The sequence below is a fragment of the Microtus oregoni genome, unplaced genomic scaffold (assembly GCF_018167655.1).
Source record: "Microtus oregoni isolate MIOR12 unplaced genomic scaffold, Mior012 000036F_ref0000092, whole genome shotgun sequence".
Taxonomy (NCBI): domain Eukaryota; kingdom Metazoa; phylum Chordata; class Mammalia; order Rodentia; family Cricetidae; genus Microtus; species Microtus oregoni.
In genome coordinates this window covers 18583674-18599256 of record NW_024543095.1, presented here as the reverse complement: position 1 = coordinate 18599256, position 15583 = coordinate 18583674, and the positions used below count along the sequence as shown (strand labels likewise).

Here is a 15583-nt window from a genome sequence, read left to right as displayed (position 1 = left end):
GACACAGAGAAGGGGCATCGGGTAGGAGCTGCTCTTTCAGGCTGGGCTGCACGCCAGCTTCACGCTAAGGCTCTGCCATTCTGGGCATTTCCGTTCTCTTGCCTGACCACACACACCCCCTCCCTTAACCCAAACATACAGAATCTGTGTGAAAAGTCTCTTTACTCATTTGTTCTCCACAGCTAATTAACAATGTTTATTTCAGACCAGGGACAGGCTTTTCCTGACTATTCTGCACACCATTTTAATCAACAGAATGTAACTAACAAGCTTCCAGATCCATTCAATACTGAATCAGCAGCTCCTACCATATGCTAAGGGTAAAAACACACTTCCCCAAAAGAGCTAAATGCAGAAAGACCAAGGATAGAAGATGTATTTAATACTCAAGAAGTATCACAGGATGTGCTTAGTATGTGGAACACGGAGACTTGGAGGGGAACAAGTTATTCTTTAAATATACCTACCCTTGTCACCCCGCCAGCTAAGTTGGTACAGCTGGCAACTTAATGTATCTAAATACACACACACACACACACACACACACACACACCACCTTCCACAATCCATTTCATTATATTTAATCCCCCAAAAAAATTTTTTTGAGGAAAAGTATAATCAATTACAAAATTACATAAATTACATCTTAGATGGATTTGGTGGGGCATTTGAGACAGGGTTTCTCTGTGTAGCCGTGGTGGTCCTGGAACTCGCTTTGTAGACCAAGCTGGCCTCAAAGTCAGAGATCCACCTGCCTCTGCCTCCTAAACGCTGGGATTAAAGGAGTGTGCCACCACCACCCAGCTCTTAGGAAGGAATTTTACTGTGTTTTCTCTGAGACATGGTTATATGCTAACAGATTTCCAGCTAACTAACATTGGGTTTGTAATCTTAGACATTAATAAATTTGCTTTCTTCTGGTTAATATTTCAGCTGTGTGGGGGTAACTCACTAAATTACAGCTAAAGATGTATATGAATTACCTTTTTAAAATACAGATTTACTTTTATGATTCTTTTTAATTGTGCATGTGTGCGTTATCTGTGAGAGTATGCAGATATGAGTGCAGTACCCTAGGAGGCCAGAGGCCTGGGAACTCCTAGAACTGGAATTACTGGCAGTGGTGAGCCTCCATGTGGGTGCGGGGAGTCGAACTCAGATCCTCTGGAAGAGCAGCCAGCACTCTTAATCACTGAGCCATCTCTCCAGCGCAATGCAGTCTTTGACAGGTGAGAACTCGGGTTGTTTTAGGTCCCAAAAGGAAGGGACCTCTAAGCAAAGGCCAGGTTGTTTTGTTAGCATGTGTAGGAGTCCAGCCCCAGTCCCTGGCATCCTAATCATTTTTCAAAAATATCTTAAAACTAAAAACGAAGCTTCTTTTAGATAAATGGAAGGAGCCTGGCTGTTAGAGCTTGACAGACTAAATGTTTTCTTGGACTCAGTACCAGCTCCTCCGTCTCTTGTAGTCCTAACAACTAAAACCATCATAGCTGATTTCCATTTTCAACATGCTTCCGTACAGCAATCTAAAAACACCCTTTCGCAGCCATCCAAGGGATGAAAATATTTCAGCTCAGTTTAAAAATTGCTTTTCGAATTATGTAAAAATTTCTGGCTGAGCCAGGCATGGTGGCGCATGCCTTTAATCCCAGCATTCAAGAGGTGGATGGATCTCTATGAGTTCAAGGACAGCCAGGGTTACTGTAGTGAGACTGTTGTAAAAACCAAACAAAACAAGCCCTACATTTGGTCATGGCGTAATACTCGGGAGGTTGAGGCAGGGAGATCTAGAGTTCCAGGCCAGCCTGGAAGCTCCCGTCTCAAAATACAAGCCATACACGTATTTTGTCCAAGTTGGCCTTCTTCCCGAGCTTTTGGTATTCAAAAAAGGAAAAGCCAGTATCCGTCAACGATGAAGAAAAAGAGCACAGTAAACTATTTTAAAGGTTAGGCTTCATTTTCAATTTATCTTCACACTAAAGTTTACATGTCTGAAACAAAACTGCACGACTGAACAGTGATGAAAAAAGACCTGCGAAGTCACACTTGAGGGAACGCTCTCTCCAGACGCCCTGGGGAAAGGCCCACTCTGCCAGCGTGGCTCTCGGGGCTCACTTGACCGTTTGTTTCTTTCGTCGTACCCTGCAGTGGGCACCCTTCCGCACTTCCCTCAGGCATTCGACACTGGTCTAGAGAGGATGGTGCAATGGTTAGAAGCATTTGCTCTTCCAGAGGACCCAGTTCCCACCCACGCAGTGGTTCCTGTCTAGAGCTTGAGTCAGAGGCTCCAACACCCTTGTCAGGACTCCGTGAGCACCAGGCATGAAGTGATACAGACATCCATGCAGTACAAACACCACACACACAAAATAAACAAATGATAATGAATACATTGCATTTAAGTCAGGGCAAGTACTCTTTCCTGTTTCAAGGTCTGTGGTTGCTCCTTTGTGGGCTGTAGCTAATCACCCTCTTTCAGGTAGCACATTCTAATGTCTCCCGGGAACAGGACGTTTTAGAGAGAAAGCTGGGGCATGATTTGCATTTTACAAAGCTTATGCCCATCAACAGTGCCCCCTCATATCCTGACCAACAGTGGGCACTGCCACTTGGAACTAGTCATGTCTGGAGGAGGATGCAGGAGTTAACTTGGCATGGAATTGTGTCTGGTAATTATAACACTGAGGGAGGGAGTCTGATCTCGTAGCTCTGGCCTCACTATGTAGGACGGGCTGTGAACTCAGATCCACTTGCCTGTCCCCATGTGCCACCATGACCAGCTGAAAATCTTTCTATGTTTACAGCCATCTACTTACCTTGTCTTTTGGGCGAAGTGACCTTTATTCATAGTGCTCAGATACCATGATTACCCATTTCATGTCTACAACCCAGTGGTTCCAGTGTGTTCACAAGTGTGTACACCCAGGCCTAAACTTGCACCTCACAAATGCTGAGCCCAAACCTCAGCCCCAGACCACTGCTTATCAAGTTATTTCTGGCAGGTGACTCAATGAACAAACAGGCCAAGTGTGAACCCGTGACTGGCTTCGCACTCGGCATTTTTAGGACTCGCCCAATCTTATCCATGTATCACTGTTTCTCTTAACACAGAGTAACATCAAATAGCCAGACCACATTTTATTGACACACTCACCCACTGCCAGGACACTGGGACGGCTTCCACTTTTGGTTACAATGAGAAATGAAAATCTTGATGCTTCTGTGCCAATTTTTGTTGTGATGTTTTTCTTTCTCTTAGACACCCAGGACAGGAACCAGCTTTTTACTGCTTGGGGGACCTACCAGACTAGAGCTTTTCCACTCCCACAGGTGTACAAGAGTTCCGTCTCCCCATGCCCTTGCCAATACTCACCTGACTCTAACCATCCCAACTCATAGTCAAGTGGGTCATGTTTTTATTTTTCAATTAAGAATTTTTAATAATACAATCTTGTCTCATTTTATATAGCTATCCCCTTCCCACTCCCTCCCCTCCTCCCGCTTCCTCCACCTTCCCCCCTCCCCACCTACCTACCCATCCTACTCCTCAGAAAGGGTAAGGATTCCCATAGGAGTCAACGAAGTCTGACCCTTCACTTTGAGGCAGGACCAAGGCCCTCCTCCCATATCTAGGCTGAGCAAGGTGTCCCTTCAAAGAGATTGTGCTCCAAGACGCCAGTTCAAGGACTAGGGGATAAATCCTGGTCCCACTGCCAGTGGCCCCACAGACTGTCCAGACGATTTGGGTGGTTTTTACTCTATGTCTCAGCTCTGTCCCTTCTCACTGGCTTATCATCCATTATCATTTCTCGGGAAAGACAGTTATGCAGGTCTCTTGCCTATTTTGTTGTCAATCAGTTATATAGGGATTTTCTGAGGCAGGGTTTCATTATGCAGACCAGGCTAGCCTCCAATTCTAGAGAGCCTTCTGCCCCTCCCCCTCCCACATACTGGAATTAAAGGTGTGGCACCACCATGCTAGGCTTAAAATTATTATTATTATTTTTTTTCAAGACAAGGTTTCTCTGTGTAGCCCTGGCTGTCCTGGGACTCGCTGTGTAGACCAGGCTGGCTCAAACTCCCAGAGTGCTGGGATTAAAGGTGTGCACCACCACAGCCTGGCTTAATTTTTTTTTAATTATTATGTATGTGTGCAGATATTCGTGGCCTTTTTTTGAGATGTTTTTGTACAAAGCCTATAGGTAGTATCAGTGGAGTAAATGTATACAAGTCATATTGCAAAGAAACACAAGGCACCACCAATTCTACAAACTATATGACTTTATTTATAAAATTCGCCATATTGCTTAAAGTTGCCCATGCCCTTTAGACCCAGTTACAGATCTCAACTTGAGAATATTTTAAGACGTTTTCAGGTAAAGTATCATTAAAAACTTGGGTACACCGCTCTCCCAGTCCCGAGGGTGAGCACGGCAGAGCAACACACGGCGAGCTCATCCTTGCCCTCTCCATGCCACTGGCGCTTTCTCATGTGACCTTTATCCGTGAAATGATTTCATTCACGAAGCTATTATTCTTTGCAACCACCTCGGCTTTCAGCTGCTTCAGCTTCAGCATGATGCTCTCCTCCGACATGTCAGTAAAGGGCACTTGCTTCACCTTGGACAGGAACTCCACAATAATCTTCTCACCTTGCTGAAAAACACCCATGTCCCGCCATCATTAAAACGTCTGTTTAAAGTCGCTTTCAGGGGCTGGAGAGATGGCTCAGAGGTTAAGAGCACTGACTGCTCTTCCAGAGGTCCTGAGTTCAATTCCCAGCAACCACATGGTGGCTTACAGCCATCTATAATGAGACCTGGTGCCCCCTTCTGGCTTGCAGGCACACGTGGAAGGAATGCTATACACATAATATAATAAATAAATAAATAAATATTTAAAAATAAATAAATAGGGGCTGGAGAGATGGCTCAGAGGTTAAGAGCATTGCCTGCTCTTCCAAAGGTCCTGAGTTCAATTCCCAGCAACCACATGGTGGCTCACAACCATCTGTAATGGGGTCTGGTGCCCTCTTCTGGCCTGCAGGCATACACACAGACAGAATATTGTATACATAACAAATAAATAAATATTTAAAAATAAATAAATAAATAAATAAAGTCGCTTTCAGCAGCAATGAACTTTCTTCTTATTCATGTGTCTGTATGACATATGTCCATGAGTGCCCTTAGAGACCAGAAGATGGTGTTGGGTTATAGATCATGACCCATGTGAGTGCTGCGAACCGAACTGGGGCCTCTGGAAAAGCAGCCAGCCCTCTTCCTCCAGCCAGCCAGAACAATGAACTCTTTAACTTTGATCTAAATGAGCTACTCAATGTTTAGCAAACATTTTTATCATATTAAGTGGGCAAGCAATTCTTAGACTCACAAAACCCTTGGCTGCTATGAATGTCTCCAGAGCAAGTCATTAGTAAGACATTTCTACTTTTTGATTTTTGTTTTGTTTTTTGTTTTTCAAAACAGGGTTTCTCTGTGTAGCCCTGGAAGTCCTGGAACTTGCTGTGAAGACCAGGCTGGCCTTGACCTCGCAAAGATTCGCCCACCTCTGCCTCCTGAATGCTGGGATTAAAGGCCTAGTGATATTTATATTTTATTCTCAGATGATAAGGAATTGAGATTTAGTAGTTCTTCAAGTCCTCTGCTTTAACTGACATGGAATTTAATCTCAGGGAAAAAGAATTTAAGGATTCTAAGGCACACTTTAGTATAAACCTGAAATTCTCTCTTCCACGCACACGTGCACACATGTGTGTACACAGGATGTTTCCATTTCTATTTACTGCTTGGTGTTGGACAAAGGACGTGGTTGTTACTTAGAGGGCAAGCTCCTTGAGTCACACTCTCCATCTCTAAAACACGGCTATTACCAACTTCAGACATCTGCCCTGAGGAGCCACGTGACTGACAGCAGGTCTGAAGGCAGGCGAGGCACTGTGTCATTTACTGGGGTGGCACACAGTGGCCTTTATCAGACAGGCACCAGCAGGCATCGATAGGTAAGCGGCAGAGGTCTAACTAGTAAGAAAGAAACACTTTTCCACTAAAAATCACGTAGACAGAGCTGGCAAGATGACACAGAGGGCAAAGGCAAGCCTGGCCACCTGAGTTTTTAGATCTCTGGGACTTACGTGGTAGAAGCTGAGAGCCAACCCTGTCAGCTGTCCCCTGACCTGCACATGTGCACCAGGGCACACACAATCTCTCTCTGTCCTCCTACCACCGCCCACCCCCCGCCCCAGGGGAATTCAAACTCCTGCACGTACTTTCTAAAACACAAAGACAAACCCTATACTAACAGCAGTAAGAATGTTGTCTCCTTTAGCTTTAAAACTTTTCAAAGCATATCTTATTAACAGAGGTACATGGTTTCGGTTTTCTTGGAAACCAGGAATTACACGGAGCAGACTGCCTGGTTCCAACCACCAGAATCTCTGAGTTTGATACATCAAGGAGAAGGAGGATTCAAAACCACTCCATGCTCAGGGTGGCAGCTTTCCACATCTAAAATTATGAGCAAGTTATGGCTGTCCTTTTTGTTATAGCAACCATCTACCCCTAAAAAAATGCGCTGGGTAAAACTAAAGACACGCCAAGTCAGACATCTGCGGCAGCACTGCGTGAGCATCTGAATCTGACCACCAACTCAGAAGGCTCAACCAAGAGCCACTCTGGGAACAAACATTCTGCCCACAAACGGCTCCTCAATAAGTCGGAGACACAGCCACTTCTCTTACTTGCTTAAATATATTCTAAACGAAATGAAGGGCAGGAACGGTTTCTGTTGTTTTACTTATTCAGTTTAGCTGGACATCTATGGCTGTAAAACTTAATCTAGACTAACATATATTTAAATTCTTTATATTCCTTATTTCTACAATCAAATCTAGTACTTTAAATGATACTGGGGAGCGGGGTGACAGGGGCTGGGGGAGCAGTGTGTAGTGACAGGGGCTGGGGGAGCAGTGTGGGGTGACAGGGGCTGGGGGCAGTGTGGGGTGACAAGAGCTGGGGAGGCAGTGTGGGGTGACAGGGGCTGGGGGAGCAGTGTGGGGTGACAGGGGCTGGGGGAGCAGTATGGGGTGACAGGGGCTGGGGGAGCAGTGTGGGGTGACGGGCTGGGGGAGCAGTGTGGGGGGACAGGGGCTGGGAGCAGTGTGGGGTGACAAGAGCTGGGGAGGCAGTGTGGGGTGACAGGGGCTGGGGGAGCAGTGTGGGGTGACAGGGGCTGGGGGAGCAGTGTGGGGTGACAGGGGCTGGGGGAGCAGTGTGGGGTGACGGGCTGGGGGAGCAGTGTGGGGTGACAGGGGCTGGGGGAGCAGTGTGGGGTGACGGGCTGGGGGAGCAGTGTGGGGGGACAGGGGCTGGGACAGTGTGGGGTGACGGGGGCTGGGGGCAGCGTGGGGTGACAGGAGCTGGGGGAGCAGTGTGCGGTGACAGGGGCTGGGGGCAGTGTGGGGTGACGGGCTGGGGGAGCAGTGTGGGGTGACGGGCTGGGGGAGCAGTGTGGGGTGATGGGCTGGGGGCAGTGTGCGGTGACAGGGGCTGGGGGAGCAGTGTGGGGTGACGGGCTGGGGGAGCAGTGTGGGGTGATGGGCTGGGGGCAGTGTGCGGTGACAGGGGCTGGGGCCAGTGTGGGGTGATAGGGGTTGGGGGAGCAGTGTGTGGTGACAGGGGCTGGGGGAGCAGTGTGGGATGACAGGGGCTGGGACAATGTGCGGTGACAGGGGCTGGGGGCAGCGTGGGGTGACAGGGGCTGGGGGCAGTGTGAGGTGACAGGGGCTGGGGGGGCAGTGTGGGGTGACAGGAGCTGGGGGGGCAGTGTGGGAGACAGGAGCTAGGGGGGGCAGTGTGGGAGACAGGGGCTGGGACAGTGTGCAGTGACGGGCTGGGGGCAGTGTGGGGTGACAGGGGCTGGGGGCAGTGTGGGGTGACAGGGGCTGGGGGAGCAGTATGGGGTGACAGGGGCTGGGGGCAGTGTGCGGTGACAGGGGCTGGGGGCAGTGTGGGGTGACAGGGGCTGGGGGCAGTGTGGGGTGACAGGGGCTGGGGGCAGTGTGCGGTGACAGGGGCTGGGGGAGCAGTGTGGGGTGACAGGGGCTGGGGGAAGTGCAGTGACAGGGGCTGGCTCCAGAGACTCCTTCTCCAGCTCCTGTACGTCCATCCATACAAAGGAAGATGGCACAGAAAATAAAGAGAAAAGCTGGGAGACAGATATGGTTGTTCGCATGTTTAATCCCAGCGCTCTGGAGGCAGAGGCAGGTGGATCTTTGTGAGTTCTGGGTCAGCCCAGTCTAAACGGGGAATTCCAGCTATATGGTGAGACCCTATGTCAAAAACCAAAACGACCCAAACAACAACCAACTTGGGATATTTTTGGTTATGCTGAGAAATGAGAGTCAGTTAAGATGGATCAAAGAGCAAGAACTGAAATCCCATTGGGGGAAAGCCCAGCTCACTGTGGTCCCGTTATCTACAACAGAAGCGCAATGACTAAAGCCCAGATGACCAACCTCTCTGTCCAGGCACCGTCTCTTGGCGGCTGGCTCCATCTCATCGCGTCCCTGTGAGGTTCCAATGTTCTGAAACTCCTCAAGCTCGAGAGCTTTCTGTCTGGCGCACTCTATTACATGCCGCGGGAAATCAGCAAGCTCAGCCACATGAATCCCAAAACTCTGATCACAGACACCTACAGGAAATCAGGGTGGGAAGATACAGCAGTTATGCTAATGGAGTGTCCTTTTTATTGTTCTGTTAGAAAATGTATTTCAGATTATTTTAAATGCAATAGCCAAGCGGTTCAGGACACTCTGAGGAAACTTTCAATGATGTGACTCACATCCTCACTCTCTGGCGCTGAGCGCACTCGACCTGAGGAACAGCAAGCTCGGAGGCTGTGCGGCTGCACTAAGGACAAGTGAGGCTACCACTACAAAGCTGAAGCGCCTCAATTATGCACCAACTGTTTGTTTGAAAAAACTAGGTCTACTTATTTATCTCACACACTACCTAAAGCCGGACTGCTCAGTTGGACGTAAACAAGATCTGCTAGCACACCCAAAACAAGGGTGAACTTACTTCTCTTTCTGAAGCCACTTCTGTAGTGCACAGCACACAGATAACAAAAGCAGAACCAGAGTTTCGTGCTGAATGCTACATCTACTACAAATACTGTCTTCTCTAACAAATATCAATAATGCAAACACAGTAACTCAAACTAATTCCTATTCAGCAAAAACAACAAAGAGGACATCAAGACTATGTGAGCAGTAACAAGAACAAAAACATGTTCATGGGAAGTCAAGTCAGACGTGTGAAAAACCTTATTGTGGTGACTAGTGAAATAACCATCCACTATGATAAAGAAGCCTCCTGGTAAGCACCATGGAGGGGGCCACACCCACCAGCTTTTCTAAACCTCTGCCACAACAGCAAAGTACCACAGAGCCACTACTAACACTGTCAGTGAATCTGACTCACCACGTTCAAATGAGCGTGTTTCCAGAACACAACCTTAAAAACATGAAGAGCCAGAGATGGCTCAGTGGTTAAAAACATGGACAGCCCCTCCAGAGGACATGAATTCAGTTCCCAGCACAAGTCCCAACTCCAGTCTCCTACCGGACTCTGCCTGTATTCATGTGCACTAACCCATACCACAGACAAGGCGCGCACACAGACACAGTTCAAAAGAACGTAGATCCTTTGAAAACAAACCATGTCAACAGTTTCCTCCACACACATACTTCAAAAAACAGCACCAACCTAAATCTGTAACTGGAATAAACCAAACCCTCTCCCCCTTTATCATTCTGATGCAGTAATGCAGATAATGTATACTACTCTTTTCTCTAGACACCCAGCAGTAAGTGTGTCCTTAAAAAACAACAATAACCATCGAGAATAAATAATGTGACAGACAGATACCACTTTAGGCAGTAAGTTCCCGCCTCGAGTGGCGCGTGCCCACCTTTTTTAACTTGGTAAAGCATAGTTAAGGTTTCTTCACTCGTTAGTGCAGTGACGTGCAAATTGTTCACGGTTGGTATCTGGCTGGCTAAAGCAGTAAGTTCATGAAAATGGGTTGCAAACATGCAAAAGGCACCAATCTTCGTTGCAATGTACTCCGATATAGCCCACGCTAATCCAAACCCATCGTAAGTCGATGTTCCTCTTCCCAGCTCATCAATGATTATTAAGGAATCTTTGGTTGCTGATCTGAAACGCACAATTACAGGACATAAAATGTAGTTTGAAGCCTGGTGTGGTGGCGCACGTCTTTAATCCCAGACTTTGAAGGCAGAGACAGGCAGATCCCTGTGAGTTCAAGGCCAGTTTGGTCTACAGAGTTCCAGGACAGTCAGAGCTGCTGCACAGAGAAATCCTGTCTCAAAAAGCCACACACACACACACACACACACACACACACACACACACTGTAGCTCAGGGATTATCACAGAAGAGGGACGACAAAGAGATCTTGGGAGTCTGCAGCAGAATATTATTTGTTGAACACAGGAGACAGCACACAGGAATCCACATCAGGGGGTTTGATATGTGTGTTATCTCTCCCCACACCCTCTCTCTCGGTTTTTTGAGACAGGGTATCCTTTGTAGTGCTGGCTATCCTATAATTCACTATATAGACCAGGCTGGCCTGAAACTGCTTCCCAAGTGCTGGGATTAAAGGTGTGCACCACCACTCCCTGCGTTTACCTCTTTTTCTGTCAACTGCTATCTCATTTTCTTTTTTAAAGTTGTAGATACAGGTGTATTGATCAATTACTAAACCACTCATTTGTGTTAAACTGCAACCTCAAAAAGTAGGAAACACAGCAAGCAAAACCATGACTGTAAAAACCATCAGGGAAGAAGTATTTTCACCATCAGAATGTTAAAGGTTGGGCTGGAGAGGTGGCTCGGTGAGAGCGCTGACCGCTCTTTCCAGACGACCTGGGTTCAGTTCCCACCACCACATGGCAGCTCACATGTCTGTAACTCCAGTTCCAGGAGACCGGACACCCATGGCAAAACAACATGCACATAGAAGAACTTTAAAGAAGAGAAAGGATTTGAATAGAGGACAAGAAGGTTCTAGGTGTTGTGGACAGTGGAGGTGAAAGCAGAGGCGACCACTAGGAACAGGAAGAACTTAGTATTTATTTTAGGTGGTGTATCTGTATGTGCTTGAGTATATTATGTGCCCCACGGGCACACAGGAACACATGCTGGCCAGAGGCTTCAGAGGTATTACCTCTGCAACCAGAGTTACAGACAGCTGGAAACCACCATGTGGGTGCTGGGAACCAAACCAGCTCCTTTGCAAAAGCAGTAAGCACTCCTAACTGGTGAGCCGTCTCTGGTCCAAGAACTTTGTTTTTAAAAGATAACAAGCTGCTTCCCCTGTTCTGTTTTTGGACACTTGCTACAGAGCCCCAGCTGGACGAGTCACTCCTTGTCTCCAGATCAGCCGGGACAGCAGGCGCCCCAGCTCCAGCCACCCTTTTAAGATCATATAAAGTACATACAGCTCACAGGCAAACAATCGCCAAACAAAGAAAGCCTATCTCGTTTACAGACGAATCCATAAATGTAGTTCACACAGAATGGGGCCGCGCGTCACACATACCTGAGGATAGAGGCCGTCTCCAGCATTTCAGCCATGAACGTGGAGACACCTTTTAGCTGACTGTCACCAGCCCCAACTCGAGCCAGGATGCAATCCAAAATGGACACCTCTGCTGACTCGCATGGCACAAAACACCCGATTTGGGCCATGAGTACAATCACCCCTGTCTGACGAATGTATGTGGATTTACCGCCCATGTTGGGACCTATAAAATATATCAAAAAGCAAGACTTTTGATTTCTTTCACTAACAAGACACTGGTAGTTCAAAACTATAACTGAAGGTTGTTTAAGTCACAATGATACCCAAAGCAGACACAAAAGCCATCAAGAACACATGCACAAAGTCGCTGTCCACAGCCTCCAAACGCTTCTACCGTTTCTACCAACAAGCCTACACTGAGCCTTTTAACAGGAGAGAGCTCGTGAGATATATAGATAGCTAACCTGGAGTCTGACTGCAGCAAATCTGCATGTATCAACCCGGCTAAAGACACCGGCAGACTAATTTAATGATGTCAAGAGTAGACCCAACCGATAGTCAATAGTATCAGTCATTAATAAGTGGGCTAGTAATGAATAATCAGCCTGGGCTGATTATCCTCATATCACTTAAACGCCATGCTACACAAACCTTCTTTTGGCAAATGTGTGGTTTCCTTGTTTGGGTTAGGTTACACAATTTAAATACCCACTTAGGGAGGCAATAGAATGCAGTCATCACGTGCCCAGTACCTGTGGCACTCTAACCTCCCTACTGCTTTCTAGACTCCGGATCTAGTTACTCTCTCTCCAGACAGCTCAGCTCCATTCTAGATGGAGCTACCACAAGCTTTTCCAGCAAACAGGTCCAATCTTCCACACACTGACTCTGGTGAGCTTTGTGGGTGAAACAACCTTTCTTTTAAATGCTCCGAACAACTGAAACAATATTGTCTCCTAAACTTTAGTCACCCCAAAGTTTTCCTTCTAATCAGGATCTGAAAGCATTACCAACCCGAGAATGCATTCTTTCTCTAACGTCAGAAACAGAGACTTCTTTCATCATTTATAACACATTAGTTCCATTCCAGGGCTTTAAAGAAGTGTTAACTCTTCACACAAAGCCCAAAATATAGGTTTTTGGTTTGTGACTTTTCCCCCCTCCTTAAAGAAATTTTACCAGCAGGGTATTGGTGACTCACGCCTTTAATCCCAGAACTCAGGAGGCAGAGGAAAGTGGATTTCTGTGAGTTCGAAGCCATAGAACTGTGTTCCTGGACAGCCAGGTTACACAAAGAAACCTTTCCTTGAAAGGCAAAAACAGTAACAAAAACCTTACCGGTGATGATGTGAAACATCTGGGCGCCCTTTTCAAAGTGCACATCGTTCGGGATAAATGCGACTTCATCTTGGACTTCAACACAAGCATGCCTGGAGGCTTTCAGAGTAATTCTTCCTTTTCCTTTCTCCAAGATGACGGGCCGGACGTAAGGAATGGGTGCTGCATTTGAGACGTGTGCGAAGCTGACCACGGCGTCTAACTGAGCTAGCACATCATTGAGCGTCTGCATCGGCTCTACGTAGCCTGTGAAAACACAAAGCAGGACATGTACACAGGACTATCAGACAGCAAAGATACACCTTAGAATCAAAGTTTAGCTCAAGACCATTTAAAAAAATTGACAAGTTTGCTATAATGAAATGAGCCTGAAACTTGGGGCTAGAAAATTGGCTCAGCAGTGAAGACCACCGGCTGCTCTTCCAGAGGACCCAGGTTCAATTCCCAGTACCCACATGGCAGCTCACAACTGCCTGCAACTCCAGTTCCAGGGAACCCAACACCTTCACATGCAGGCGAAACACCAATGCACATGAAATAAATAAATAAATCTTTTCTTAAAAAAAAAAAAGTCTGAAACTCACTGTGGTGTTAAATGTTTTTCTAGCCTTACGTTCCCCTAAATGCTGGGGAACTTAGGAAAGCCACAATGACAGAGTTAGGATCACAAGAAATGTGCCAGCCACTGTAAGAATATTAGCTGAGTTCCAATTGTTCAACTGGTACACGCAGAGGATTTCTCCATAATTTGACCCGACAGCCAATAGCACACATTTAAGTTCCCACTCTGCCATAGCACCAGAACTAAAAGCCATCACGACAACTCCTTAACACGGGCTAGAAAAAAGACGTGAAGACAGCAATGGCCAAAATTTCAGAATGGATTCTAAATGCTAATGGAGCGGAGTGCCTGACAGAGCAAATCCACCTGTCTCATGACCTATCATGTGATTCAATCCACCTGTCTCATGACCTATCATGTGATTCACTCCACATGTCTCATGACCTATCATGTGATTCACTCCACATGTCTCATGACCTATCATGTGATTCAATCCACATGTCTCATGACCTATCATGTGATTACCAATGAGAGTGCTTCTGGAGAGTCCAGGAAAAAGTTCAACTTTAAGAATACATAAGATTTGGGCTGGAGAGATGGCTCAGAGGGAAAGAGCATTGCCTGCTCTTCCAAAGGCCCTGAGTTCAATTCCCAGCAACCACATGGTGGCTCACAACCATCTGTAATGAGGTCTGGTGCCCTCTTCAGGCATACACACAGAAAGAATATTGTATACATAATAAATAAATAAAAATATTAAAAAAAAAGAATACATAAGATTTTCTGTTTAAATGGCTAGAGATTTGCTTCAAAATTTTGGTTTTCTTACATATGCTCTTGCTGTAGTAGGCCAGGCTGGCTGGCTTTGAACTCGGAGACCTGCCTGCTTCTGTCTCCCGAGTTATGAAGTTAAGAGTGTGTGCCAACTGGTCTGTAGTGGCACAAACCTTTAATCCCGGTAATCGGAAGGCAGAGGCAGGGGAATCTCTGCAAGTTCAAGGGCAACCTAGTCTACAGAGCGAGTTTCAGGACAGTCAGGGCTGTTAAACAAAGAAATCCTGTCTTGGAAAAACAAAAAAACAAAAAAAGACCATTACCACCATGCCCCAACATTACATTTTTCATTATCTTGTTCTACATAAAAGTAATGTTTTGGTGATAATTAACTTAAAAATGGCCAAATAAAATAATCATCTCGTATTATAAAATTACACTCCTGTTTTGCTGTTTGGAAGGAAAAGCAAGGAAATGAAAGTGTCACACTGTATTATCAGAAAGCAGTAAGAACCTCTAGAAATTAATTAACCATTAATGTAGAACTTACTAAAATATACTTAATCTGAAATGGTAGGGAAAAAAGCCGGGGCTTTGTGCGTGTTAGACGAGCTGCTCAGTATAGCTGTGCCACACTCCCACACCTTCTTAGTGTTTTAAACTTGTTAAGATTTCAACCACACTGGGGCTGGGGAGGTGACTTTGTGGTTGAGAACAACGGCCACTCCGGCAGAGGACCTGAGCTCGGTGCCCAGCACTCACACTGGGTAGCACCTGCATGCATGGGTTGAACGGGGCTGTAATCTCAACACTTGGGAGGCGAGAGGGTGATGAACTACTCAAGGCTAGCCTGCAATGTATAAACTATCTCAAACTTTAAACTATCTTAAAAAACTATCTTAAAACAAAATAAAATAAAATTTTTATAATTAAAAAATAGGCATTAATTATTGTGTGAGCATGCATGTGCACACATGCTCCGCTGCACAAATTTGGACACCAGGGGACAACTTCTGGCTTTCCTCCCACCGTGTGGGGCCTAGGGGTCAAACCCAGGTCCCACAGCCTAAAGCAAGCACCTTGATCCTCTAGGCCATTCCACAAGCCCTATAATTTTTGTAAAAGCATCTTTTCTCGACTTTGAGGCTAGCCTGGGTCAAAAACTGAACCCATAGAAAGGGACAGGAAAGGAGTTTCTGTGTCCACCGCATTTTAAAGAAGGCACATTAGTTCAGGCTGATGGCGAATGATGCGAAGCCCCAGATTCAGAGACTAAAA

The 15583-nt window shown here is 46.4% G+C and overlaps 1 protein-coding gene across 1 annotated transcript in view; it reads right to left on the bottom strand.

Annotated features, from left to right (window-relative positions):
* Window positions 1–4263: 4263 nt before the first annotated feature.
* Window positions 4264–15583, bottom strand: part of Msh2 (mutS homolog 2) — a 56925-nt gene continuing 45605 nt past the window's right edge. Inside the window, exons 12-16 of the mRNA XM_041631085.1 lie at window positions 12970–13215; window positions 11650–11854; window positions 9991–10238; window positions 8534–8709; window positions 4264–4656 (exon numbers count right to left, since the gene is read on the bottom strand). Of these exons, the coding sequence (XP_041487019.1) occupies window positions 4489–4656; window positions 8534–8709; window positions 9991–10238; window positions 11650–11854; window positions 12970–13215 (1043 nt within the window). The 3' untranslated portion in view covers window positions 4264–4488. The remainder of the gene's footprint in view (window positions 4657–8533; window positions 8710–9990; window positions 10239–11649; window positions 11855–12969; window positions 13216–15583) is intronic.